The 26,709-nt window shown below is 39.8% G+C and overlaps 1 protein-coding gene across 5 annotated transcripts in view; it reads left to right on the top strand.

Moving 5' to 3' along the window:
- Window positions 1-26,709, top strand: part of col18a1 (collagen type XVIII alpha 1) — a 103,046-nt gene that overhangs the window by 66,868 nt on the left and 9,469 nt on the right. For 3 of the 5 annotated variants that reach the window (XM_012970906.3, XM_012970903.3, XM_012970905.2), the window contains 24 exons: window positions 3,405-3,949; window positions 8,391-8,474; window positions 9,035-9,076; window positions 11,009-11,108; window positions 12,589-12,707; window positions 13,139-13,165; window positions 13,260-13,451; window positions 13,612-13,638; window positions 14,032-14,094; window positions 14,348-14,431; window positions 14,758-14,811; window positions 17,691-17,849; window positions 18,011-18,064; window positions 18,795-18,839; window positions 20,657-20,797; window positions 21,415-21,465; window positions 22,718-22,744; window positions 22,930-22,965; window positions 23,302-23,364; window positions 23,849-23,884; window positions 24,500-24,583; window positions 24,814-24,843; window positions 25,384-25,410; window positions 25,580-25,642. In XM_012970906.3, the coding sequence (XP_012826360.2) occupies window positions 3,405-3,949; window positions 8,391-8,474; window positions 9,035-9,076; window positions 11,009-11,108; window positions 12,589-12,707; window positions 13,139-13,165; window positions 13,260-13,451; window positions 13,612-13,638; window positions 14,032-14,094; window positions 14,348-14,431; window positions 14,758-14,811; window positions 17,691-17,849; window positions 18,011-18,064; window positions 18,795-18,839; window positions 20,657-20,797; window positions 21,415-21,465; window positions 22,718-22,744; window positions 22,930-22,965; window positions 23,302-23,364; window positions 23,849-23,884; window positions 24,500-24,583; window positions 24,814-24,843; window positions 25,384-25,410; window positions 25,580-25,642 (2,153 nt within the window). The remainder of the gene's footprint in view (window positions 1-3,404; window positions 3,950-8,390; window positions 8,475-9,034; window positions 9,077-11,008; window positions 11,109-12,588; window positions 12,708-13,138; window positions 13,166-13,259; window positions 13,452-13,611; window positions 13,639-14,031; window positions 14,095-14,347; window positions 14,432-14,757; window positions 14,812-17,690; window positions 17,850-18,010; window positions 18,065-18,794; window positions 18,840-20,656; window positions 20,798-21,414; window positions 21,466-22,717; window positions 22,745-22,929; window positions 22,966-23,301; window positions 23,365-23,848; window positions 23,885-24,499; window positions 24,584-24,813; window positions 24,844-25,383; window positions 25,411-25,579; window positions 25,643-26,709) is intronic. The other 2 variants (XM_012970907.3, XM_012970904.3) reach the window with 1 other exon arrangement.

The raw sequence follows: 26,709 nt of genomic DNA, 5'->3' as shown, positions 1-26,709 counted from the left end.
GGGGTCATTCTGATAAATTTTGCTGAAAACGCAGTGTGGCTTGAAAACCAAGAGGATTCCACTTTATTGTTATTCCTATTTAAATTATTGGGTTATCTATCTCACCTATTTATATTTCATTCAAACTGCCGGGTACCAAGGGTAATGAAACCTTAGCCCATACTTAGCAGTTAGCACTGACAGCTGTAAAACATAACATAAATAGTTCAAAAGGCACAAAAGTGCAAATTGTCTTAGAATAAATAATAATGTGCCGTAATAAAAGTTGATTTTAAGGTAAGCTAGTGCCTTATAAATAAGATGAACAATCTGTCCTACTGGGGGTTAAGCCCCCCATCCTCACCCCATTTTATTAATATCTGATGCAGATTGGGGCGTGGGATTGCTATTGGCACACTGTAACCCTACAGACTGCTCTGGTATTCGGCTGGTAGTGCCCCAATAATGTTCTTCTCTTCGAATGATCCCTGTGCATCTGTTATGATGTGATATACTCCGTCCAGCTGCAAACACTTGTTTCCTCACCGAGAAGCTTTGTCTTCCTGGCCAGAACAGCTGTTGGTTAGCAATTAGTTCAGTTCCAGATACTGTCGGTTATGTGCAGGATGTTCCCCCGTGGGTATACATTTCTGACACGGCTGGCATCTAAAGATTCCTATACAGCCACTATCTCACAGAACAGCATTGTAGTCTGAAATCACTTAATCTGCATGCTACAATGGGAATTGTGAGAACCAGTCACGCATCCAAAGCAAGATAGGGGGTGTTCTCTGAATACAGAATGTAAATCATATGTTGCTACATGTATTCATCAACAGCAGTTCTGTCCTTTCAGCAAATAAATCAGAAAGCATTAGAGAGGCCTTCGGAAGCCATCTGTACTCTGCCGCTGCCCTAAACGGAACAGAAAGCTTTATTGCAGATGCAGCCATATAAACACTGAGCCAATACAGAGATCCGACACATTGGGGATGTGCTGATTTATGCTCTCAAAGGATGATCCCTGGTTAACCACAAAAGAATGGAGCCCACGGAATGTGGAATTGCTGCTCCTCCGCCCCAAGCTTTGAATTCTCATTCAATGGTACCCATTAATACTGGGAAGCACCGCAAGTACTGCAACATATAAACAGTGTAGGGGAAACTGGTTCCTAGCCAGCTGGGATATCACCATGAACATAGTTCATTAAAAAAAACAACAAACCCTTCATACCATTTATATACCCTAATGTTTATCTTACATTTATCTTACATTTTCCCTTGTGTGGTTACATAATTCCTTCCCTTTTAGATTTTATTTATTTTATATAGTGCTTTAATTTGCTGTCATATTAGAGTTTCAGGTTTCATATTTATTTCTGTTAAAAGTTCAACGGTTTATTTGTTCTGCCTTAGTCAGTGCAATTACCACTTACACTCTTATAGTTCCATTAGACAAAACCTCAGCTGGCGGCTGTGTGTGGGACAGTAGCCTGCACTGCCAGATGCAAGGGAGCCATGTAATTAGCTTCTACCATAAGCAGGCAGTAATTACAGGGCTCCCTAGCACCTTACATTCAGGGTCGGACTGGGCTGCCCTGGTGGGCGCTAACCCGAACCCAGCCAGATACTCCCCTGAGCCAGGGGAGGGGTCAGACGGGTGGCAGAGGCCCCTTGTGGGGTGCAGGGGCAGGGTGCACCCCTCGGTCTGACTGCTTACATTACTCAGTGTTCCTGCCTTGTGCAAGCTAGTGGGGTGCCATTTGCCATCTCTCCAATGAGAGGTGCAACACTTTGTGCTCCATTGTGGATATGCAGAGATGAGCACTCCGGAGGGGGGCAGCAGGTGCTGGGAGGTATACCAATGTTCAGTGGCCCTCAAGGGCATGGGGCGTGGCTGTGCCCCATAGGTGGGGCTATAGAGAAAGCAGACCCCTCAGCCACAGGGGGTTGAGTCTGCTTCCTCTATACAGGGGCCCCCCAGGGTAGGTCACGGGTGATCTGCAACATATGCAACATGATGGATGACCAGTGATTTTAGGTCACCTGCAGGGGGCCCAGAAAAACATTTTTGCAGGGTGACCAACTGCCTAAGGTTAGATTTGCACTGGGGTAAAATGCAAAGAAATTGTGCTTTCACCCTTTAATCGATGCATATGTAATTCTAGCAACAGCCACTAGAGGAGATATTTTAAAGCTGCCAGTCAGACTGTTACCACAAGGAAAGCAATATGGCGGCTTCAGTTGCCATATTGTAAATATATGTAAATTCATATTTTGAAAATTATATTTACAAAAAAATTGAACTAAAACACCAAGGTAAGTTTGCTTATATCACTTACTTGTACAGCACGGGCTGCAGGACCCCAATCAAGCCAGGCTTTGACACATTCTATACACAGAGGTTCCTTGTATGGTCAAAAATAACCTTCCAGGGTTCTGCCTAAACTACAGTAGAGATTATAAGCAAGCATTCTGGGGCTTCAGTTTCCTTTTAACCGCTAAACAGCATATTATGTGGGGTACTTTTTGGCAATTTTATGCAGTGGTAAGTGGTATTAGCCTCAAAGAGGCATCATCACTTAGTAGTAACTTGCATTTTGCACTTGGGTCCTACTTTCCCTTTAAACAACTGAGATCCCCAAAAATTGCTGCCAGATTAAAACATTCTTTCCTGCACCAGATCACAGTTTCACTGAGTTTCCGCATTGACTACTGAGTGTAAAATTGGCGGGAGATTGCTGTGATTCCATGTGAAATGGCGCTGTCACTGCCAACATAACCCATCTGTACTGTACAAATGAGAGATTCTTTCTACGTGGTCATCACATTTCACTTTAAGGACCATGACAATTTCAGCTGTTCTTCTTGCTTGAGGATTTTCCCATGAAGATCCTGTAAAGTAGCAAGTCTCCAGGGAGGCAGGGAAACGCGGGATCATCTCACTGGGAAAAGAAGCATTTTAATTAAATGCTTTTATTTTGTAGTTTTCGTTGCTGCAAATTTAGAATTGATGAAAGGATCATTAGGGAAAACGAATTAATAATTCTGTGGCTACAAGTTCCCCTTTGACTGACACTGTGCTCTTGTGAAGAACGGTGGTGGTAAAATGTTCTGTTACTGGTTCCCATATCAAAGTATTGGAAACTCACCATGTGAGCCATAGGCTTCAAGGTTATGCTCTATTTGCAATAGACAGCACGTTGTTGTCATTGCCGGCACCATTGCCATTGCTGCCTCTAGAGAAGGCCATAATATGACGGCATATACCTATATATACCATATAAGGAGAAGGATTGGCCGCCACATGGTATATTTTCCCTTTACACAAGTATTAGGCGTATATATATTGTATTATATTTGTATACAGCTTTTTATGTGCAAACATTTGCTAAGAATTGTTTTCTACTTTGCTTATTTAACAGACAACTTCAACCCAGAAGTTGGCCTCTTGCAGTTGATTGGAGAACCTGTACCTGAACAGATCACCAAGGTCTTTGGGCCCGACAAGACTCCCGCCTATGTATTTGGTAAAGAAGCCAATACAGGCCAGGTGGCCCAATACCATCTGCCCAACCCTATGTATAGGGACTTCTCTCTCCTCTTCCATGTCCAGCCAACCACAGACAAGGCCGGCATCCTCTTTGCCATCACAGATGCCTCTCAGTCTATTGTGTATATCGGGGTGAAGCTTTCTGAAGTCAAGGATGGGAAGCAAGACATCATCTTCTACTATACAGAGCCTGGCTCACAGGATTCCTATGTAGCTGCCACCTTCAATGTCCCATCACTGGTGAATCGTTGGTCTCGCTTTGCAATCAGTGTGGAGGAAGAAGAAGTTGTGCTGTTTATGGATTGTGATGAGCTGGAAAGGGTGCGCTTCGAGAGATCACCTGATGAGATGGAACTAGAAGATGGCTCTGGGCTCTTTGTTGCTCAAGCAGGTGGCGCTGATCCAGACAGATATCAGGTAATGAGTTTGTAATAGAATATATTATTCCTGTCTTTTAATTTGGGGATTTGGCTAAAATGTCTAAAAGATTCCCAAAACTACAATAAATACTAATGTTACTGGGTGCAGTTTATACCAGAAGAAAGACTATTTGGCCTGATTTGGGTGTCCTTTCTTGCTATTCAATATAGAACAGCACAATTAAGCACCTCCCATTATCCATTTGTAGGATATATGGAATTATAATTCAGTTTAATGCTTTAAACAGTTTATGTTATAGCTTTTTGATAGGGATACATAGATTTATAGCCACCAGGACATTATTGGGGAAATAACTTCTCTGGGTCTAGCAATTCTGGGGATATTTTAAACTTAGGATAAACTGACTGGGTGCAACTGGGCATGGTTGTTCAAATCAGGAGCTTGATTTAAAAACTCCTGCCCTTTAAACTGTGATTATTTGGAGGTAAGGCAATGGGAGCAAGTTAGTTTAGGGCTAAGAGACATGGGGTATTTTTTAAGGGGTACTTTCATGGTTCTTTCATGGGATTTCATGGTTTGCAGACCACGGCTTTGGGTCCTCAGTTTGGAAACGCTGATGAATATATTTTTGTACCAGAGAATGTGCTGTGGCACACAAGGCCTGTTGACTCTCTTAGATAGACCCAGCTTAAAGATCATTTAGAATTAGGTATGGGGTGACCACTTTTGCTCTAGAAATACTTTGAGTTTTGACTAAATGGCTAATCAAAGAATGTAACCCTATGTGAACCAAGAGGGAACCTTGACCAAATGCTGGGCCTCAAACAGGGGCCCTAAACCAAACAAGTCCATAGATCTCCATGGAGGCTAGAGTTGGACAGCTTCCCAATAAGGACTATACAGTAGATTTGAGGAGAATGCTCAACACTAATATTGTGTAGTATGTATCCTGCTTCGTGATCCTTTTTGCCTTTCTGCCTGCTAATTCCTGTCACCTACACAAACACAGTTTTTATTTTCATTCCTTATTCTCTTATCTACACTGTTCCGTTTATTGTGCCTGGTGTAAGGTTATTCCGCACTGGACACTGGGGGTGTGAGCAGATGAATTCTGAGTAATGTGCTAAGAATTTGCTGTCTGCAGTATGTGAACAAAGCAGGCATTTATACTTTGGAAATTAAGGAGATACACACAAAGGGGAAATTGAGTGCTGAAAATGGCTGGATATGGTGTGTGTGATAATTAGTGTTGGGAGGGAGCGAGGAGGGATTCCTATGGGATGCTGAACAGCTGAGGGAATGTCAAGTCAGATGGTTTTATTTGACTTCAGTTACAGACAAGTTGTTGCCAACAGGATAATAGGGTCACGAGCGCTGCCCTCTCAAGCTGCACATAGCGCGTGTGTAACAGTACATAAATCCTCTGGATTTAATAAGGCTGAAATTCATATTGTTTGATAGTTTTAGGAAGCAGAATAAGCCATGATAATGGGTACTGATAAACCCTGTAATAAATATTTTACTTTTACATCCTCTTAAGGAGCTTTTAGGAAGGAGTAATAGTGAATATTCTATGGCCTTCTAATCTGTCACTAGTAGGAAGTGTTGCTGTCTGCAACTGGCTAACTGTGGTAATTTATGGGGTAATTTAATCTGGCTTAGTCTGTGTTGACCATCATTTGATCTGCTGGCTCCTGGCCAGAAAGGCACTCTCATGGACTTGTATGGCCCGAGCTATGCTGGGTGCTACACCATCTGCATGCAGGTTGAGGCAGCACCCCTGGAGCTTGCATGTTCTTCTGGTTTGGGCAGGGCAGCAGACAGGAAATATATTTGTTTGATTAGAGGTACAGAGACCAGTGGGGGTCAGGGAGGACTGATTTTAGTTGCACTCCAAAATCAAAAGCAAATGTTGGGGCAGGCAGTAATCAAAGGCAAGGTTAGGCAAGCAGTGGTAAGTTAAGGAACCCAGCAGAGGTAGCATTCGTTCTCCTTCTAGTGTTTCTTAATTCTTTGCAGAAAATGAAGACTGAGGAAATCTGCAACCTTTGGCTTCCCATCTGTTCTTAAACTAACCCTTTACATTCCCTGACAACATGAAGACTGGGGGGGATGCAGGGAGTTGTACAGTATCTCATGCTGGAAGCTATAGTGGCAGGAGTCAGATCTGCCTTGTAGAGATACTAGAGTATATATAGAGTATTTGGCATTTGGGCCATCGCCCGCTCTAAGTGTGCCCAGCTTTTGAGGATTAAGCTGATAATACATGCTCAATATGGTCTGGCAGTTTTATGGACATGCTTTGCCTGGTCATGAATGTCAGCTCTTGGATCAGTTTGTACAGAACATCATATGATCCTGCAGGATTACAGCTGATCTTCCCAAACTAAAGATTGCAGCAGCTTATGCCCTTTGTTGGGAGGTGCATGGTGCATTAGCAGCGGCTCATTTTCTCTTCCTTCAGTTCTGATTGGTGCTTCCAAACCAATGAACAATAGAATATGGCCATCCATATCTATGGCCAGTTGTACATTTTGGACCCATGGGCCAATCGGCAGGATTGCTTATGCTTCCTCTACTTTTCTTTTCTTACTGATGTAAGACCCCCCCATAACTTCTTTTGAATGGTTATTAAACTAATGCAAGGGCCAAAAGAGAGACTTTCCCATGAAAGTGTATTAAAGCATATGGCAGTGGTTCCCTACAGCTGCAGCTAAAATACTTCAATGCCAGCAATTAACCAACCATCCATGAGACTGGAAAATCTAAGCTTGGTTTGCAGGTGTCACACTTATTGTGTGTGAATGACTTTATAGGCTGGTACAGCCAACAGACCCACAAAGAATTTGGGCCAATGGCCCTCACATGCTAGTAATGGCTAGCTAACTTTAAGTATGTTATAAAAAGCATATTCTTAGCAACATTTCCATTAGTCTTCATTGATCAGTTTTTTTTAATTATTTGCCTTTTTTCTGCTTTCAAATAGGAGTTGCTGACCCCCGCAGCCAAAAGAATTATTTTTATTATTTTTTTTCACTTATTAGTTATCCTTCTATTCAGGCCCTCTCCTATTCAACCTCAAGCCTCTCCACTGTCTGCTTGCTAGGGTAAATTGGACCCTAGCAACCAGATAGCTGCTCAAAAATGGAGAGCTGCTAAACAAAAGGTAAATAATAATAAAAAAAAAAGATATATCATATCATATTAAAAGTTTATTTAGGAGCAACAATAATGCTTCTGAGGGACACCATAGCTAGTGATAATAAATAGATGTTTTTCTTTATTACTGCTGTTCTTGTACTGTGAATCTTTCAAGCTAAGCAATGCGGACTCTTCAAATCATTTGAAAGTAAAAAATACACTTGCGTGTTGTTAGATCACATGAAAAGTTAAACCTAAAAATGTTGCTTGGCTGGTAGCATACAGAATGAACTAAATCCTTGCACTTGGGGTTTGCTTCCCCCTTGTGGTACTGTACTGCAATGGCACATCTTCCAACACTTATGCATTGGGTGTATTAATTCAATCAATATGTGTGTGTTGGTTAAGGTTTGTGTTTGTTGTTACAAAATACAAAAATTTGACGAGAAAGTTATATTTTATCAGTACATTTACTAGTAGGGTCAAACCTACAGTACTGGCGCTTTACCATACTGTTATATAAGAAGGATAACTTGTATAATGCACTGCTGCTCACCTTTAGAACAATGTTATATAAACTGACATATATTTTTGCTCAGCATTTTACAAAGACAGTTAGAGATAAAACAGATCTTTATAACTAGGCTAGAGTCAGACAGACAACTCTCTTTCAGTGGGAAAGTCGCCCACTCTGAGACCTGTAGCCCCTATGGGAGGAGGCAGAGTCACTTGTGAACCCGGCTTCCTGCAACTTCCCAGCAACGTTCGAGGATGCTTCCAACATCTGAATACATTTCAGTGGGGGTTACATTATTCACTGTATTAACTCATATTTGCAATGTGCGCTTAAACATCTTTTTTAGTCAGTAATGCATTATTCTATTTTATTCTTTGTGATTTTTGAAATATTTAGCTTTTTATGTAGCTTGTATACAAGTGTAACAATAAAATTATAGCCTCACAGAGCAGTAGTTTTTTTGTCCCTGGGTGACCCCATTTGAAAGCTGGAAAAAGGCAGAGGAAGAAGGGAAATAATTAAAAAACTACACAAAAGAACAAATGAAGACCAATTGAAAACATGCATAGAATTAGCCATTCTATAACATTACATAGAGGTGAACAGCCACTTTAAAATGTTGCATTCTTTGCTGGTGGTTTTTCAGTAATGGTTTAATATAACATCATATTGCATGGGTTCAGTTTGCTTCAGGTTGGTAGTTAGCTTTTATGGGTTTAATGTAGTTAATGTATCAATATCTGGAATTCCATGCATACATTGTGTACCATATATCTGAATATTGCGCTCCAATAAAATTCCTTTGTACTCTCTTCCTAGGGTGTAATAGCAGATCTAAAGATCGTAGCCGATCCAAGAGCCGCAGAACATCAGTGTGAGGAGGATGGAGATGACTCTGATGGGGTGAGTGCAACAGTATATATATATATGTTAATTCAGTGTTGCTTGGAGGCATAGTTATCATTGTGTGAGGAGGAAATTCTCAACAAGTATCTCCAAAAATATGGCAATAGGTATTTTAGGCTTATTTAAGCAATTATTTGAAGGATTGTCTCTTGGGTCTAATTTTTACTTGATCATTTACAGTTTTAAACCTACATTTATTTAAGTTATGGTTCCTAGCAAGATATCCAATGCATTATACTTTAGTTTAGAGATTGGAGATGTAACATGCTTTCTTAAGTCCCATTTACTTGCTTTGGCTTGCTCTTCTCTATACAGTGGGGAATCCAATCACCAATATATATTTTGCCCTTGGCAGTGCAGGAAGAGCTTATTACAGGCTTTTAATTACGTTATATATGTTTCTATATGAAAACAGCCATTCACAAAGTCTAAACATCCATAACTTGGCAATAATTCCACTCTTGGGTTCATATGGGGATACGGGTCAAGGGGCCAGTGGAAAAATCTTGTTTCTCAAGCAACATGACCTTTGTGATTCTTTTTTATTTCCCACACAGATCTCTGGAGATTTTGGCAGTGGCATTGCGGACAATGATTTGGTAAGATGCCGACCTTAGCAAGCAGTAGCTGTATCAGGAGGCATGTGTTTGATAAAAGCAAGCTGGGGGTTTGGGGCATACACAACAGTTGGGAGGAACTGCTTCAGACTGGATGGAAACAATTAGGAATTGATATGGGGATGAGGATGGGTAAATTGCTGTTTGAGTAGCTTGCCTACAATGTAAGGGTTGCATTGTGCTCTATATAAGGCAGCTATTTCTTTATATATACAGTATATGTGTATATATGTGTGTGTGTGTGTTTGAATTACGCTATTTTATAGACACACTACCACTTCATAGCATTAAATGGAATGTATTTATAAAAATTATTAAATTATTAAAGGCAATCACACTGCATTTTCTAACATCACAGAGGCTGCACCCAATTACAACTCAGTGAAAAGATGCTGCGCAGTTGTGTATGCAACAGATCCTAACATAAACATGCTCTCAGGGAAATGACACATGTGCCTTGTGTGTTTTACCCTTGGTACAAACTAGTGACAGAATGACCTTAAATCACTTCTCATTAAAAGTAAAGCACATGTGTGCAACTGTTGCCCAAATCCCTGTTGTCCAAATCTGCCCATAGTTGCTCATTCACACCATTGTTTCCATTTTCTACAATTGGCAACAATTTGAGACAGTTTCTAGAATAAAATGTAGTGTTTTTCCTTGAATAAAAACTGGAAAAGAGAGAGAAATAAAAGTAGAGAGGTAAAATAGCAGTGCTTGTTGATATGTAATAAAAATACTGCAATGTTATTTTTTTGGTGTGCATAAATTACTTGACAGGGGCAATGCCAAGTACCCTACTGTGAAGCACCAAGAATTAGCCCATGGCTGATTTACTTTCCGCATAACCACATGATACCTAACCCTGCACATCAAAATTCCAGAGCAGCAATGAGCCACGAACACTTGGATGGGAGAAAAGGCCACGACCAATTTATTTCTAACAATGAAAATAACTTTACCATATAGATAATAATATTAATTTGACCATTTGCTAGATCTAGCACAGCAACCTCTTATCAATTGCCAGAAATCTTATCAATTGCCAATCATACCTGCCCGTAGCATGCAAAGCCTTACTGTAAGACTAAAAGGCTAGCCTACCCAGAGACACTCTGCCCCACTAATTAACTTCTAGGTTCCCAGTGTAAAGGTGGTCATACAAGAGCAGAATTCAACTGCAGATATCTGTCTGAAAATCAGGCAGATTTCTATTGGGCAGGTTAGAAATGGGGGTGAGGGTTGCATTGGTACGTTGTTGTGGTCCTCTTCTCTTTGCTTGCACTGGTCTCTTTTATGACATAATAGTTGGAATCAATGAACAAAAATTTTCAGTGAAATAAACAACATTTATTGGCTTAAAATTAAACAAACAATTAAAAAAAAGCAAACATACTATACCAAACAATGGATAGGTGCATCCCAGTGCCTCATGTTACCCACTCTCCTAATGATAGTTGGACCAAGGGTCAAAGGATCAGATCAGCTTGATATAGGCCAGCACATAGGTGCCATATGCAGCAAATAGCAGTGCTTTTGGTGAGCTTGCCAAAAGGAACGGTTCATTGAGAGTATGGCCACCTTTAGTTACGGAGGGAGCTTGCTGCCTTTCTAAAAATGGCATCAGAGGAACTAACTGACCCAAGGCTTTAACCCATTTTCCATCCTAGTCTGTACCCAGGGCTAAAGCCCCAGATCACAAACCCATGGGGAAAGGGTGGCTCCCTAACTTGAATGCTCCATAAACTATTATGGTAGAAAAACCTGCCCAAAAAAGAGAATCATTCATCTCTTAATTAATAATAAATGCTGGAGGGCTTGTAAAATTGGATAATTGCTTTGTAAGTAAAACAAAACAAATCAAGCAACTGCTTCCATATTGAGCCAAGTATCTTGTTTCACTGTTTCCACCAGGTGACTTCTCCTCCTGTGATAATCAAAGTGCAGCCTCCTATAACTGTCCCTCCCATACAGAGGACCCCTGTGGAGAAAGAGATTGTTCAGACAGGTCAAGGTATTATCTCTTTATAAATCTTGTTTTTCGCTTTGACACATTGGTTTCCAGCGTAAACGTGTAGGAAGATCATTTATTTGAGAATGATTTTGTTTAGCTGCTTTCAATTTCACTAAAAAGCTGACCACACACAGGGCCAATTTTCTGGATAGATGACTTGTGGTTAATTGCTTAATTTAGATAATTAGAAAATGAAGTCTCATCCTGTTACTGGTTCAGGGACTGGCCTGATAGATGTGCAACAGAAGGTCATTATAGAAGGCAGCCGTGTCTTACATGTTGGGAAATTCTCAAAGGGATAAATCTAAGATAATTGCCCAAGAGTTATACACATAATAGAGCGTAATATGAAATATCTTGCCCAATTCATCCCCAGGGCCGCATTTCCTTCTTGCTTGTACGGGGAATGTGGGCAACAACACTGACTTCCAGGAATTGTAGTTAGAGCCATATTTACCATTTATGGTACAGCTGTTCTACTGTATGAACTGCTGTGTTACCTTTTGTCCCAAATCCATGCTCTGTTTATAATGAAAATAAGCAGAACATAATGGGGCTCGTTTAGCAACTCTGGGTAAATTTGCACCTGGGCAATAACCCATAGCAACCAATCTTAGATTTTTCCAACCAGATGAAGGTAAAACCATGAAAGCAAACTTTTGATTGGTTTCCATGGGTTACTGCCCAGGTGCAAATTTGCCCAGCATTTATAAATGACCCCCAATGATTTACCCCCACTGAAACACGAACTTCAGTTTCCAGTTATAATAGTTAAAAAATAAAAGTATAAGAAGCAAATAGAATTTGTAATTTTATTAAGAATAGAATCACCCTCCACCTCCCCCCAAAATGTAGGCCCTGGTCTATGTGGCCTTTACACAAATTAGGGTTTAAAGGGGGTGTTCACCTTTGATTTAACTTCTAGATCTATGAAGTGAGTAATATTCTAAGACAATTTGCAGTTGATCTCCAACTCAGACATTTACACTATTTATACATGTGTTAACATATTAGGCAAATTATATTTGATCTTCATTTCCTATAATTTGTGTTTTTTTTAATTATTTCACTTTTGTTCAGCAACTCTCCAGTTTGGAATTTTAGCAGTATTCTGGTTGCTAGGGTTCAAATTACCTTAGAAACCAGGGAGTGGTGTCACTGAGAGATAGATATATTAATGATAGAGGACCTGAATGGAGTGATAAATCATAAAAAGTAACAATAACAATAAAATTGTAGCCTCACAGAGCACAGTCAGAAGAAGAAGACACATCATTTAGAAACTGTAAAAAATCAATAATGAAGACCAATTGTAAAGTTGCTTAGAAGTGCCCATTCTATAACATACTAATAATTAACTTAAAGGTGAACCACCCCTTTCATAACAGCTAGAGATACTCCAAATTAATGGGAGCTCTGTCAGTGATGGGTGTAAGTCTGGGTTTGTGTATTAATTATGGTTTGATGTCTCTCATCATAGGCCAGCAAGGGGTAAAAGGAGAGAAGGGTGATCGTGGAGAGAAGGGTGAGAGGGGACTGACTGGCCCTAAGGGAGACGGTGGGAATGCAAGTCCAACTTCTGATTCCAAAGGAGAAAAGGTATGTTTAGGGTCATTGGCTGATGGCTTTTTCCACTTTAATCATCAGTAGTATGATAAAGAGTGAATAACAAGCCAAAGGCATTAAAAATCTTTTTTTTGCCTCAAAACATTTTCTTAATGCATCAATGATTATGTATAGTGTAGCATCATCATTTATCAGTGCATTTTAGCCCTCTAGGGTACTGGAGCAGTCAAAACTGAGTCTGATCTAACTGTTCATCAAATGAGTAATAATTCCCTTATCTATTCCCCTGGAGGCATATTTCTATGGTTCTGAAATAACCTTGAGCTTCATGGTTACCAATATTACAGCACCCTATTACTTTTTGTATCTATTTTATGCATAGCATGGAATGTTTTCTAAATAAATATAAAGGCTGTATATCATATACTAAAATAATTAAGGCAATTTTATTAATTGTTTCACAGGGTCAGAAAGGAGAGGTCGGAGTGAAGGTGAGTGACACATTTTGGCTATTTTGTGATGTAGGTTGAGACAAGTTAATTGGCTTCAGCCTGGATTAACAAGTCCTTCAATCTGACTCTCTAGGGAAGTGCAGGCTTTGGCTATCCCGGGCCTAAAGGGCAGAAAGGAGATCCTGGAGACTTGGGACCAAGAGGACCACCAGGCCCACCTGGACCATCTATATTACAGAAAAGTGATGGAACTACAGTGCAACAGGTCACAGGACCTCCAGGTCCTCAAGGCCCTGCGGGACCACCAGGAAAAGAAGGGGAACCAGTAAGTAAATCATGGAGGAAAGTGTAAAAAATTAGTAAGAAAATATTTTGAGGAAATGTCAGTTTCTAAAAAAAAATATTTCAGATTAAACCTACATAAAATACACAATGTGTTTTTTTCTGTAAAAGTAATCATTAAAATCTTTTTACTTTCTTATCAGGGTGACCCTGGTGAAGATGGAAAAACTGTAAGTTTCTTCTGTTTTTGTCCTCCAGTTAAACTCATGATATAAAGAAACCTACCCTCAGTCTGTTAGTTTATTCTTAGGGTTATCACACATGAGGCGGCAATAAGCCTTATGGAGCGATAGTTGCCTGGCCCACATATGCACTGGCATGGTCCAGGTGATTTCGATGAAAGTCTATAGAGGGTTAGTTTTGACGTCTGCACACCGAGCTGGAAAAGCTTGAATTTGCCCTGTGTGCCATAATCATAAGAGCCCTGAGCCATTATTCTCTACTATCTGCTATCTCAACATTTTTCTGTGGAATGTAAGGAAGCAAATTTAGTCTATGGTGCATCTATAATAAAATCCAGTCAAAAGTCAATATATTCAGTTTATTTATTTGTCACACTGCAGGGCGAGGTTGGTCCCCAAGGATTTCCAGGGACCCCAGGAGATTCTGGGCAGAAGGGAGACAAGGTGAGTTTTTTTTATTAAGAGAAGTAAAGGTGAGTCATGTGTTAAGTGACCGCGAGATAAATCAGTAGAGCAGGAACATTAGGCTTGAAATTAATATTCTAATTGTCAAGAAAGATGACAAATGACTGTTATACAATGAAGTCCAAATAGGATTTTTTTAGCCCATAGTAATGAAGAAATGGTATTTAGATTTCATGTGTGGGTTTTGTAATGTTGGTCTGAAATGAATTCTTTCTTACCTGCTCTCTTTTAGGGTGATTCTGGTGTTGGTATCAGAGGTGCTCCTGGGCCACCAGGTCCGCCAGGCCCCCCTGGACCTTCTAGAACCGACAAGCTGGTAGGTGTCTCTTTGAGAATTCATGCCTTATACCTATGGTTTGTGGGTCCATTTAACTCACTGACAGGTCAAAAACTTTCATTTGATTTACAGAAAAAAAAACAAAGCCACTTGATAGAAATGCAGAATGTGAGCAACCTTTAGTTCACTTTTTGCACAAGAAGCACATATTTAACTACAGTGTATATATAGAAATGCACAAGCCTTCTAGCTATTAATGCTATAACCCTTGTCTAAAGATACAGAGTAGCAAATATCAAAGTTGCTCAATCAATCATAGCGTAGCTCAGTTCAGTAATCTTTGGCTTTCCCTCTTTAATTTTCAGACATTCATTGACATGGAAGGTTCTGGATATGGTGGAGATTCGGAGCACATCAGGGTAAGTACTCATTGAAACACTGAGAAGAAAGCAAAGCTATCATTAGCATATACATTTTGTTTATTCCTCAAATATGGCGGTAACACATTTACTCAGCACTGTACAGGGATTACATCAGGTCCTGCCCCAATGGAGGTTTCACCATGAATCAATTAACTTTGCTTTGTTTTTGAAACCCATGAGGAAACTAGAGTACGTGAAAGAATTTAAATACTGACTCAAGGAAAAAACATACAAACTCCTCTCAGATAGAGCCTATGTCAGAATTAAATAGGGGACCCAACTTTGCAAGGCACCAGTGTTGACCACTGAAAAACCAATGTGATAATGACCCTAAAATCAGAGATCCTCAACCTTTTTTACTCATGAGCCACAGTCAGATGTAAAAAGTGTTGGTGAGCCACACAAGCATGAAAAAAAGTTTTTGGGGATACCAATTAAGCACTGTGATTGGCTATTTGGAGCCCCATGTGCTAGCCTGCAGGAGGCTCTGCTTGGAGTAAAACTGTGTCTCTGTGTTTCCAAAATTTGCCTCCAAGCCACAAATGTAAAAATGGCCACTTGGAGCAACAGCAAAGGGGGTGCTTAGCAACATATTGCTCACGAGCCACTGGTTGGGGATCACTGCTATAAATAATTAGCTGCACGGCCCAGCATTGCTATAATAGATCCATGTGGTACCAACCTCTTGACATAAACTTCCACATGCCGGGCCCTCGTCGACCTTTTAAACATAAATAATTGCAGTCATAGGAAAAGGCCTGAGGGTTTCCTCAGTGATGTGATCAGCTCATCAGCCCTGCTTAAGGGCCATATCTGGCAGGTAAATAAACAGCTCTCCAGCAAACAAACAGCTGTAATGAGCAGAGCCCCAAGGATGTTGATGAGAACATATCATCTGATATTTTCCAGGTCATAAATCTTTACAAATAAATCAAAGTAAAGCTTACCTCATCCTGGCTAAGTATACATCAAAACCAATAAACACAAGGCATTCTAGTAAATCGTACATTCTGCTTCCATAAAGCTTTCTGCCCATTGAACTTCAACGTCTTTTCATCCACGGATAGCTGTTACTGGAGTTTTGTTACCTAAACAATTATAATTGTGTGTTTATCATTCAGAGAAGTATGGGCACAAGTGAAACACTCCACCCATTTATTTAGTCTTCTTTTTATGCGCGAGTTTAAAATATTAATTTATTTGATGTAATTCGATGTATTTGTTGGAATATTACTGCTAGCAATGGGAAAGATTTCATAAGCTGCATGGAATAGGCAATGTAATAGCATCCCTGGACTCATGGAAGTAATTATCTTTAGCACTCCCAACGTCCGTGTTTGTAGAAACTTCTAAAATAGCTTGCAGGGAAATTATTCAATTTAAACTGTCACACCAGATATTCTTATTCTACGCACGAAAAGATGTATTCATTGTTATTCCAATTTCTGTACTTCTGCAGACTAAGCATACATTATGTATAAACTGCTTGTAGAGCTTAGATAGTTATAAGGTTGTTCAGTTCACCTTTAAATTCACTTTTAGTATGTTGCAGAGAGTGCTATTCTGAAATTTGCAATAGGTCTTATTTTTTTATTTGTAACTTTTGAATGAATTAGCTTTATATTTAGCAACTCTCCAGTTTGGAATTTCAGCAGCTATATGGTTGCTAGGGTCCAAATTACCTTAGCAACCAGGCAGTGGTTTAAAAGGGAAACTGGAATATGAATAGGAGTGGGTCTGATTATAAAGATAAGTAATACAAAGTACCAATAACAATGAAATAGTGGGGTCAGTGACCCCCTTTTGAAGGCTGGAACAAGTTGGAAGAGGATAGTGAATAATTAAAAATGATAAAAAATGAAGACCAGTTGAAAAGTTGCTAAGAACGGGCCATTCTATAACGTACTAAAAGTTAACCACTTTAATAAAAGCACTATAACTGTGTGTATATATATATATATACTGTATATAAATATAAATCCTTGGTATTATATACCCTTTGCAGAGTGACAGTGTTCATTTCCTTTGTTTTTGTACTAGAAAGATGAGTTTCTATTTTATTTGGAATATGTTTATTTAGTATTTAGTCAAATAAGTTAATAAGTAAAGTGTTTGTGCCTGTTACTAGAGCAGCCTACATGACATTGTCAGATATACACATAGGGAAAGGCACATGACTACATTTGTGTATTGGCGGTTCTGCCCTTGCATACATCAACAACTAACTTATTAACTGGGGAGAGTAATGAGGGCAGTGTGTGTACAGGCATTAACCGGGATTCTTGCTCTCAAAAAAGAAATATAGGAACGTACCATGCCCCTAGAAACTTAAGAATAGCAGGGCAAAGGCCTCACGGTGCAGTTTGCATGACTGTTCTGTGCCAAATAAATCCCCCCCCTCTGGCAGTAGTAGTTAAACAGCAGCTAGAGAGTAAAGACTGATGTGAACAGTCACCTTAAAATTCAATTTGATATATTTCACTTTTCAATTTTATAAAAGCTTAGGCAATAGGCTTCCTGTCATCAGACACTGCTTAATATTAATAATAAACACTGTTAAAAGAAAACTTTGGGCTTATGCTTTTTTGTGGCTACCAAACAAAGTCAGCTTGTAGAGGTACTTATTCTATATGTAAGTAGCATTAGAACATTTACTACTCGAACATTAGAACAACTTTCACTGGTGGATTATACAGGTACTGTGGCTTTATGCCATGATGCTGGGCAGATTTGATACTCCTGGGTAATATATATATATTCCTGCAGCTGAATTCAGTTCTAGCCATTGTATCTGTATAATACAGAAAACTGCCCTTAACATTCATTTGTACGGTGTGTATTGATTATTTTCTCTCTATTTCTATCTTATATTTCAGGGAGCCCCTGGTGTGCCTGGGCCCCCAGGTCCTCCAGGTGTACCAGGGTTACCCGGAGTACCCGGAACTTTTGGCATGAACAACACAGGATTGCCAGGTCCACCTGGATTGCCAGGTCTTCCCGGAAAGGAAGGAATTCCAGGTCCTCCTGGCCCCCCAGTAAGCAAATGTTCTGCATTTAATGTGAGGGATAAGCACACAAATTCACAAATAGTGGAGTAATATATTTCCTTTTGCAGTATATAATTCGTATGGGGTGGACTTGCCAGCACAGCTACCTTTCGCTGGGTTTCTTGTCTGATCTCTTTATCTTTCTCTAGGGACTCCCTGGAAAAGACGGGTTGTCTGGTACACCTGGTGCTGCTGGATTACGGGTAATTTCTTCTGGGGTTTTTCTTTTATTATGTTGAGTTTATAATTTGAATGCCATTTATGTTGCAGTGGAGGTTACTAATACTAATGAATCATGTAAATAGTGTTCTTATCTGTCCAGTTTACAGATAACCACTTGTCACTGTGCCCTTTATTTTGGCAACTAGAATAAAAGAGAGAGATCTTAAGGTGGCCACACTCGTGGCGATTTTCGATCTTTCGTGTGACCATTAGTCGCACAAAAGATCGTTCAATCGGCCACTAACGTTCAGGGCTGAAACGGCAGATAAGGAGATAGAAACAATAGGATTTCTACCTCCTTCTGCCGATTTGGCCCTGAAAGCAGATTTTGCTCAGGTGCCTTCTATGGCGCCCGATCAAAATCTTTTAACCCGCCCAATCGGCGAGTCGACCGATATCAGCAGCCTCCTGCGATATCGGTCGACTTGCCATACACGCACCGAATATCGTATAAAACGAGGTTTCGTACGATATTATCGGTGCGTGTATGGCCAGCTTTATAGTCACCAAGGCCTCAAATTTGGGGGTGAAGCTAAATGACTTTCATTAGCAAAGAGGATTCTAGTAGCCTGGGTGAACCTATGGTTCCCAATTACATCTTGAGTATTGGGGTTGACTCTTGATTCCTGTGTTGACCACATGTCCCGTATGAACAGGTTACAAAATATAGTCTTCCTCTCTAATGAAACCATATTTTCCTTCTTGGTTTAGGGTGAAGATGGAGAGATTGGTCTTCCAGGTGCTCCTGGAACAAAGGTGAGCAGAGTATTTATTGCACCCATAATTACCCTCACTGCTTGATCTGTGTCACTTTTCAACACTCTCTCACTGTCCCTCACTGTCCCTTAGAGTACGTTGCCTCCAATCCCACCATACCTGTGGGAGATGTTCTCTCGTTATCCTCACGATGAGGTAAAAGGTGTCAGACTCCCAGCATGCTCTGAAGTTCAGTGCTGTGTGTAGTTATCATGGGATGGAGATACTTGTGTGACTTAGTTGTGACTGTGTGGTATTCTGTGTTTTAATACTATTGAGTTTAATGTGCCAAACTACATTAAATTATGAGATTCCTTATCTGATGTTTCAGTATTTGGAATGCTGTAAAAAATAGCTCTACGTGGTGTTCCCATCCCAAACAGTGACATAACTAAAGGCTTATGGGCTCTTGGGCAACATTTGCATTGTAGCCCTCACTTAGCAAAGGACCCCCATGATGAGAGCCCTACAGCACAGCATTCAACAAATTGATACAGGTCTCCCAGTGGGTCCCATAAAGGGAGAGGCCCCTGGGTAATCGAATCCCTTGCTGCCATGCTAGTTATGTCACTTTACTTAAAGGGGCTGTTCACCTTTGAATTAACTTTGATGTAGAGGATGATATTCTGAGACAATTTGCACTTGGTCTTGTTATTTAGGTTTTTTTTTTTCAATTATTTAGCTTTTTGTTCAGCAGCTCTTCAATATGGAATTTCAGCAGCTGCCTGGTTACTCAGGCCCAAATTACCTTGGCAACCAGACTGGAATAGGGGAGGGCCAGAATAGCAAAATAAAAAAATTACAATAAAATTGGAGCCTCACAGAACAATAGTTTATGGGCTGTCGAGGTCAGTGGCCCCCATTTGGAAGCTTTCAAGGATCAGAAGAAGGCGGCAAATAATTAAAAATTTAATTAAAAATAACTAATGAAGACCAACTGAAAAGTTGCAAAGATTTGTTTACTCTATAACATGCAAAAAGTTAACTTTAATCAGGTAAATACAGTGCAAAACACACCTGGATTTAGCACACTGTGGTCTCCCTTCTCCCCTTCCTCGTCTCTTCCAGACAGAATCTGAGTGGAGTAGAAGTGTAGTAGGTGGGAATAAAAAAAAAAAAAAAAATACCTAATTAGTCAGCACTTGCTAAAATAGATATATATTACAGTTGTGACACACCCTTATCTGGTAAGCCTTGGGTACTGAGACTGCTGGATAAGGAATCTTAAACTTGTACATTTTAGCAAATATCACACCCCTGGAGAGCAACTAATTCTCCAAACACTTCTGATTGGAGAAAGGGGCAAATTAACCCCTGAACCACTTGACCCAAAGGATGAACCAGTTTGTGATCAAGGATTACTTTGTGCTTGATGCTTTCCATCCCATTTAAAGACAAATACATTGATATTAAACCCAAAACAGGGACCTTGGTTTTTCCTGTGGTTGCATGGTCTTGTGTCCTTGGGCAAATAGCAAATGAATATAGGCCACAATGGGAATTTAGCTCTGTGTTAAGATGCAGAGGACTCTGTGCTTGCCTAACCCCCTGAGCATGCAGTTGTGCAGGATATTGTGTTTGTGCATGGGGTAAGATAAAACACTGTGCTCTTCCAGCATGAAGGCCAGGCTATAAACAGTCCTGCTGGCTGTCTCTTATTTTTCAAAGATGCCCAGTCATCACATGCAGGTGTAAATAGACTATTTCCCCAGAAATGCTCTTATTGCTGATATGTATCTAGTAAAAGTAACTCTAAAGCAACTGGACAAGCCCTCATAGCCTTATCATTTGATCTGTATTTCTTGCACCTTGTATAGGGTAGCACTGGTGAGCCAGGACTACCTGGACCTCCTGGACAATCTGGTTTAGCTGGACTTCCTGGACCAATGGGACCACGCGGGCTGCCAGGTCCTCCAGGACCACCTGGGCCTGTGGGTCATGGATCTGCAATTGGCTTTGTAAGTAACCTACAATATAGCAAAGAGAACTTTGTGGTGCCACAAGATAAAAGTGGTCTCTCCATTATATTAATGATCTTTTCTGGTATTGGATGCCTAGAAGAAGGGATTCCTCCCTGTAATGTATTGCTTTCCCTTATGCAACAAAGTTGTATGCCTTGCGGAGTTTATGGATAATACATATGAACATAGTTTATATATTATCTTAACCATACAGTCCCCTTTAATCTCCTTAGTGCACACTATATATGTATGTTTAACAAGTGCCATTTATGCTGCATGCACTGTGGGGAAAAATAGGTGTCACAAAGTGGGTGTTAAACATAGTGCTAATGATATGATTCATGATTCCTTTTAACAAAGGGTAAGTCAAGCCCTACTTTATGAAATGTTATAATTTAGTTCCATGCACAGTTAGTCATTTTCATTGTATATCAGTGATACAATTGTTCTACAATTAAGGCCTTTATCTTGGCACAGTGTCCGCATGTGTTGTCCAAATCTGGCCAGCAGGGGGCACTGTGGTCTGATCACAGCAATGCTTTCTGCAAGCCAGCTCCAGCGGGGCAGGTAAAAGTGCATTTTATTTATGTTAATATTTTCCTTTTCTACTACAGGATGACATGGAAGCCTCAGGGCTTGGATTTGGCTTGAGAGAAGGGACACAGGTAATATGAACACAAATACTTAGGTATTTATTTTAATAACAAGAGGGGAGTGGTTACAGCAGATCAAAATGGATCATTATGACATACACACAGACATATGGTGTGCATACGTTACATAAGAAAGAGTAAATACATATGCTAATTGTGTGTTATTAAACCTGTGTTCCTTAATGTTTTTCATAGGGGACATTGATAAAGGACTTAAGTGTAGCTTTGTAACCCACTCATTAAAGGGAAACTCCACCCAAACACAAATTAATCTTATTGAAAAGTAAACACAATTTCAAGCAACTTAGCAATATAAATTAATTAACAAATATGCAGCCTTTACATGGTTTTTAATGTAATAATATAATAATTAGTTCCCTAAGCCTAGCCCCCCTATTCACCTGCTGATCTGCCTGTAGTCGACTGTCTTCAGCCTGTCTTCAGCCTGCCTCCTCCCAATCCCACAATTCCCTGTACACGTGATGTCAATAAGGAAAGTAACATCACACTGCAATGCATTGTGGGTTATGTAGTTGCTCCATGCTGTCTATAAGCTGTGGAGAATCAGTGTTTTAGTCCCTCCTCCCCTGCCAGGAGTTCAAATAATGCAGAAAGAGAAGAACTGTTTTGCAGCTGGATTTCAGCATATAAAAATGGTATTTTACTCATACTCTTTAAAAGAACAGATTACAGTGATGGGTATATTAGGGGTTTCTGTGTTGTGTGGGGTCTTTAGCAAATGATGGGTTGGAAGCTGGAATTTCCCTTTCAGCAATTGCCACTAAAATCATTTTCTCGTCCGCCTATGATGCACTGATGAGAAACACACAACATTGGGTGCTATTGAGCTAAACAATATTGCGACCCATTTCTGACTCCCAATCCATAGGTTAAAATTTCCTGCATTAAACTGGGTAACTGCTTCCAGCTTCATATATCTGTAGCAGCCTTCTCATCTGGTATATTGATCTGCAGAGAAGGGGCCTGGGGATGCACATTGAACATGGATTTCCAGGAATAGAATAATAAAGTCCCGGTATTGTTATCGGGAACTCACTCTTTTTAAGTATACTGAAAAGCTGACATTGGAGTGCAGGAGTCACATACAGCAGTAATAGCCAGTCAGGCTTAACAGGATTGTCCCACGATTGCATTTAAATCCACAACAATTTGATTGCATGTGATAACTCAAAAAAGTAAATCTATGTAGTTGATGATGCCCATTGGTGCTTATCATTTGAACCTGCATTTTATCTGCTTTTAGGGGGTGCCTGGACTTCCCGGGGCAAAGGTCAGAATATTTCATTTTCAAAACTGTATTTAATTAGTATAGGCATAACTTGTGCGTTATTTATATTCATATTTATATTCCACGGAGCTGTACAATAGATGGGTATATACATTGAACATACAGATTACATACAGAAAGTACATGCTTGTATGTTTGCGTGTGTTCTCACAGCCATTTGTTTGCAGGGAGAGCCAGGACATCCAGGGCTGCCAGGAGTGAAGGTATTATAATTCATAAATATGTAGCTAATTACTTTCCTGGAACCTTGGTTAGACATTTAGGGTCAGATTTATGAAAATGTGAGTTTAGAGCTTAGGCAAAAACCCCACCTGTGTCCTTTTCATTCCTATGGGATTTTTAGAAGCACATTTATCAAATGGTGAACTCTAACTTTCACACATTGTTAATTGTGCTTTTAAAAATCCCATAGGAATATATAGCACGTGAATGAGGTTTTTTATTGTATTAAGCTCTAAATTCACATTTTCATAAATCTGCCCCTTATTGTATATTTTTTAATTAAGAATGACCAATGAGATGCTTTCTATGTCTTCCAGGGAGATAGTGGTTTTCCAGGCCTTGAAGGAAGGCCGGGGTTGGATGGATTCCCAGGTCCAGAGGTAAGTGCCAGGGATCTGTCCATCTTGCCAGTCTCAGCTGTGAATATCGCAGACTTCTGTCTCAACCAACAATGTTACAATGAACTTTTCCCATTGCATCCGCTCTAGCAGTATTTCTGACTTCAGCTTCTTCCTCCTGTATTCTTTAACCTTTTGCTTCTATCTACTGAATTATTCTGTACCCCTTTCCATTTTTCTGCTGCATTTCCTTTACCACTTATCTCTGTTTATGATTTAGTGCAGTGCTGTCCAACTTAATACGTGTAGTGGGCCAATCATTTCTAATATAGTATGTTCAAGGGGCAGATTATATTAAAATAGTGATATCATACAATAAAGTCTGTGAAGCCTTTGAGCGGATTGAGAGATATATCTGGCCTATGGCCTCCAGTTAGACAGCCGTGATTTAGAGCAACAGCAAATGGAATAAATGTGTTGTTATCATGAAGCTTTATTACTTTAAAGACACTTTATCTTTCTACAGGGATTAAAGGGTGAGAAAGGTGAACGTGGTGAGCGGGTAAGTGTTCAGTTTTATATCTGCTACTAAAAGAATCTTTTAATTATCCAGTTTGTGTGACTTGTTTCAAGAACATATAGTAGCATAGCCAAGCCATAATAATACCACCTAATGTAGCCTGACTTTCCTATGTTTAAGCAGCAATAGTGGGTAGGAATATTAACTCTTTAGTACAATAGGAATCTTGGAAGGAAGATAGTTGAAGGTCCCCAACTCATGCACCAGCCATGTGTACCCACCAATCATATATACATCTGAAATAGGTGGCCATAAATGGGCTGTCCCAGACTGAGTCAGCAGCTTATTGGTTCATGTTGCCTCTTGGATAGCCTCACCAATATCTGGCCAAAAATCAGGCAGATATCTAGACGACAGTAAAATCATGTTGCACAAAGACTACATCAGCTACTAATGAGCAGATCTTACAGTGTATGCATTAGTTTGGGAATTTATTGCTGGTTCATTACATGTAGCTAAGCCCTAGTGATTTATACTCCATGATTATCTGTCATAGGCTTATCATATTTGGGACTCATGCTGCACGCATTTAGTCTGTTAAGAAGCTTTCACAACTGAAGATTTGACTTTTTTTGTTTCATATTTCTTTGGTTTTAGGGAGAATCTGGCCGTGATGGTGTTGGTATTCCAGGTCCACCGGGACCTCCTGGTCAGGTGCTTTATTTACCATCCGATGACAAGGTAAGTCTCCTTTTAACTAAACAGAAATTTGACATTGAAATTGAATTTGACATTGAAATTGAATTTGACATCTCCTTATCCATCTCTAGCCTAACCCCCCCCCCCACTTCCCAGCAATCACTTTTTTCTTTCCCACCTTTACACTTATGGGCATGGCCTGCTTTTCTAGAAATGATGTTTGCTGTTATGATTTTAATATTTTAATATTACATTTTTTGTTCTTGATTTAGACTATTGTTGGTGCCATTCCTGGACCAGAGGTAGGTGTATGAATCATTAATAATTATACATAATTCTCTTTGGTTCAAAGGTTGAATGATGGCACTGTTTGATAGTGAAATGTTCGTAGCCAATAAAAGAACATTCATAGATTTGAATGCTGGAAGCCATTCTCTTCCTCTCCAGTTGCCCACAGCAACCAATCAGATCTTTGCTTTACTTTTTTAATTGCGGTAGACTGACCAAATCAACTGCTGATGAGTTGCTCTGGGCAACTACACTGTAATTAAGAATCAATTATTGCAAATAAGCCCTATCTGTTCAATATATAATCAATAGGACACAAAAGATATTGCATGGTGTGTGTTCCCCCTAACAAACCCCACTAAAGATTAACCAGCTTTCTATGGTGGTGGCTGCACAAATGGCAGATATTTACAGCACAAATATCTAATTTGCCATAACTGGACTAATGGCTTGGAATTGGGAGCCTGATTTAGATTCTAGGATTTCTTTTCCCTTGTCAGGTATTTCTGTTCTTTTCTTCCTGTATTTTATAGTTGGGTTCTCTCCTTTTGCAGGGCAGGCAAGGTGTAGCTGGACTTCCGGTGAGAATATAACAATAATAACCAGGGGAAACTTGGCATTATGGGAAAGTGTATTTGCATGTCAGTGTGTTTACCTTTTGCACAGTACACCCTGAAATGTATATGTTTCTCTGCATGCAGATGAACATCAGTGCATTGTTTCTCTTTACATTCTTCATTTGTTCCACAGGGCCCAAGGGGACCCAAAGGAGAGGCGGGCTTGAACGGTATCCCAGGAACCTTTGGAGTAAAGGTAACAAAAACAAAACAGAGCGAGCACCCTGTAACCATGGCAAGAACCAGGCTAATGTCACTGGAAGATTTTTTTTTTTTTTTTGCGTAATGAAAAAAAAATGCAATTCTGAGAAACTTAAAAATATAAATTAATTTAAATATGTCATCGGTTTTAAAAGGGACAAGCATAATATCCAAGGCTAGAGCCATCTGTACAGTTAGTTTAGTATAGATATGTCTGTGTGTGTGTATACAGGTATTGGACCTGTTATCCAGAATGCTCGGGACCAAGGGTATTCCGGATAAGGGGTCTTTCCGTAATTTGGATCTCCATACCTTAAGTCTACTAAAAAATCAATATAACATTAATTAAACCCAATAGGATTGTTTTGCATCCAATAAGGATTCTTTATATCTTAGTTGGGATCAATTACAATGTACTGGTTTATTATTACAGAGAAAAAGGAAATCAGTTTTAAAATTCTGAATTATTTGATTAAAATGGAGTCTATGGGAGACGGGCTTTCCGTAATTCGGAGCTTTCTGGATAACGGGTTTCCGGATAAGGGATCCCATACCTGTATATATAAAGAACAGAGTGCCGCATACACAGGGACTTAAATAAGAACAAAAAAATCTTTATTAATTCAACGTTTCGAACACTAAATGTGTTCTTCTTCAGGGACAACCCAGGCACAAACACCCCCCTTAAATAGCCCACTACAAAAATGGCGCCAAAATCTAGTGTCCGTAACCATGGAAACCACTTGTATACACAAGAAAAGAAAAGGAAAAGCATAATAAAATGGTAGATCAAACATGAAAAGAGAGTGTAACAAATCCACCAGACACTTATTGCTGATATAAAGTGAAACATAAGTATAGCACACAAATGTAGCAAAAATACAAGTAGCATTTCAGGCACAAATTGTATCAAGTCAGGATATGAGCCAGAGTAGAACAGAATCAACAGAAACCAAAAGAAAAAACCTACCTGATCTGTACTACCAGAGTTATATAAGCCAGGAGCTCACAGTAACCACCGGTTACAGTAAGTAAAAACGTCATCATTTGGAGCCAAAAAGT

Source organism: Xenopus tropicalis, chromosome 9 (assembly GCF_000004195.4).
Source record: "Xenopus tropicalis strain Nigerian chromosome 9, UCB_Xtro_10.0, whole genome shotgun sequence".
NCBI classification, from domain to species: Eukaryota; Metazoa; Chordata; class Amphibia; order Anura; family Pipidae; genus Xenopus; species Xenopus tropicalis.
The sequence above is the reverse complement of the archived record's forward strand: the minus strand, read 5'-3'. Positions and strand labels throughout refer to the sequence as shown.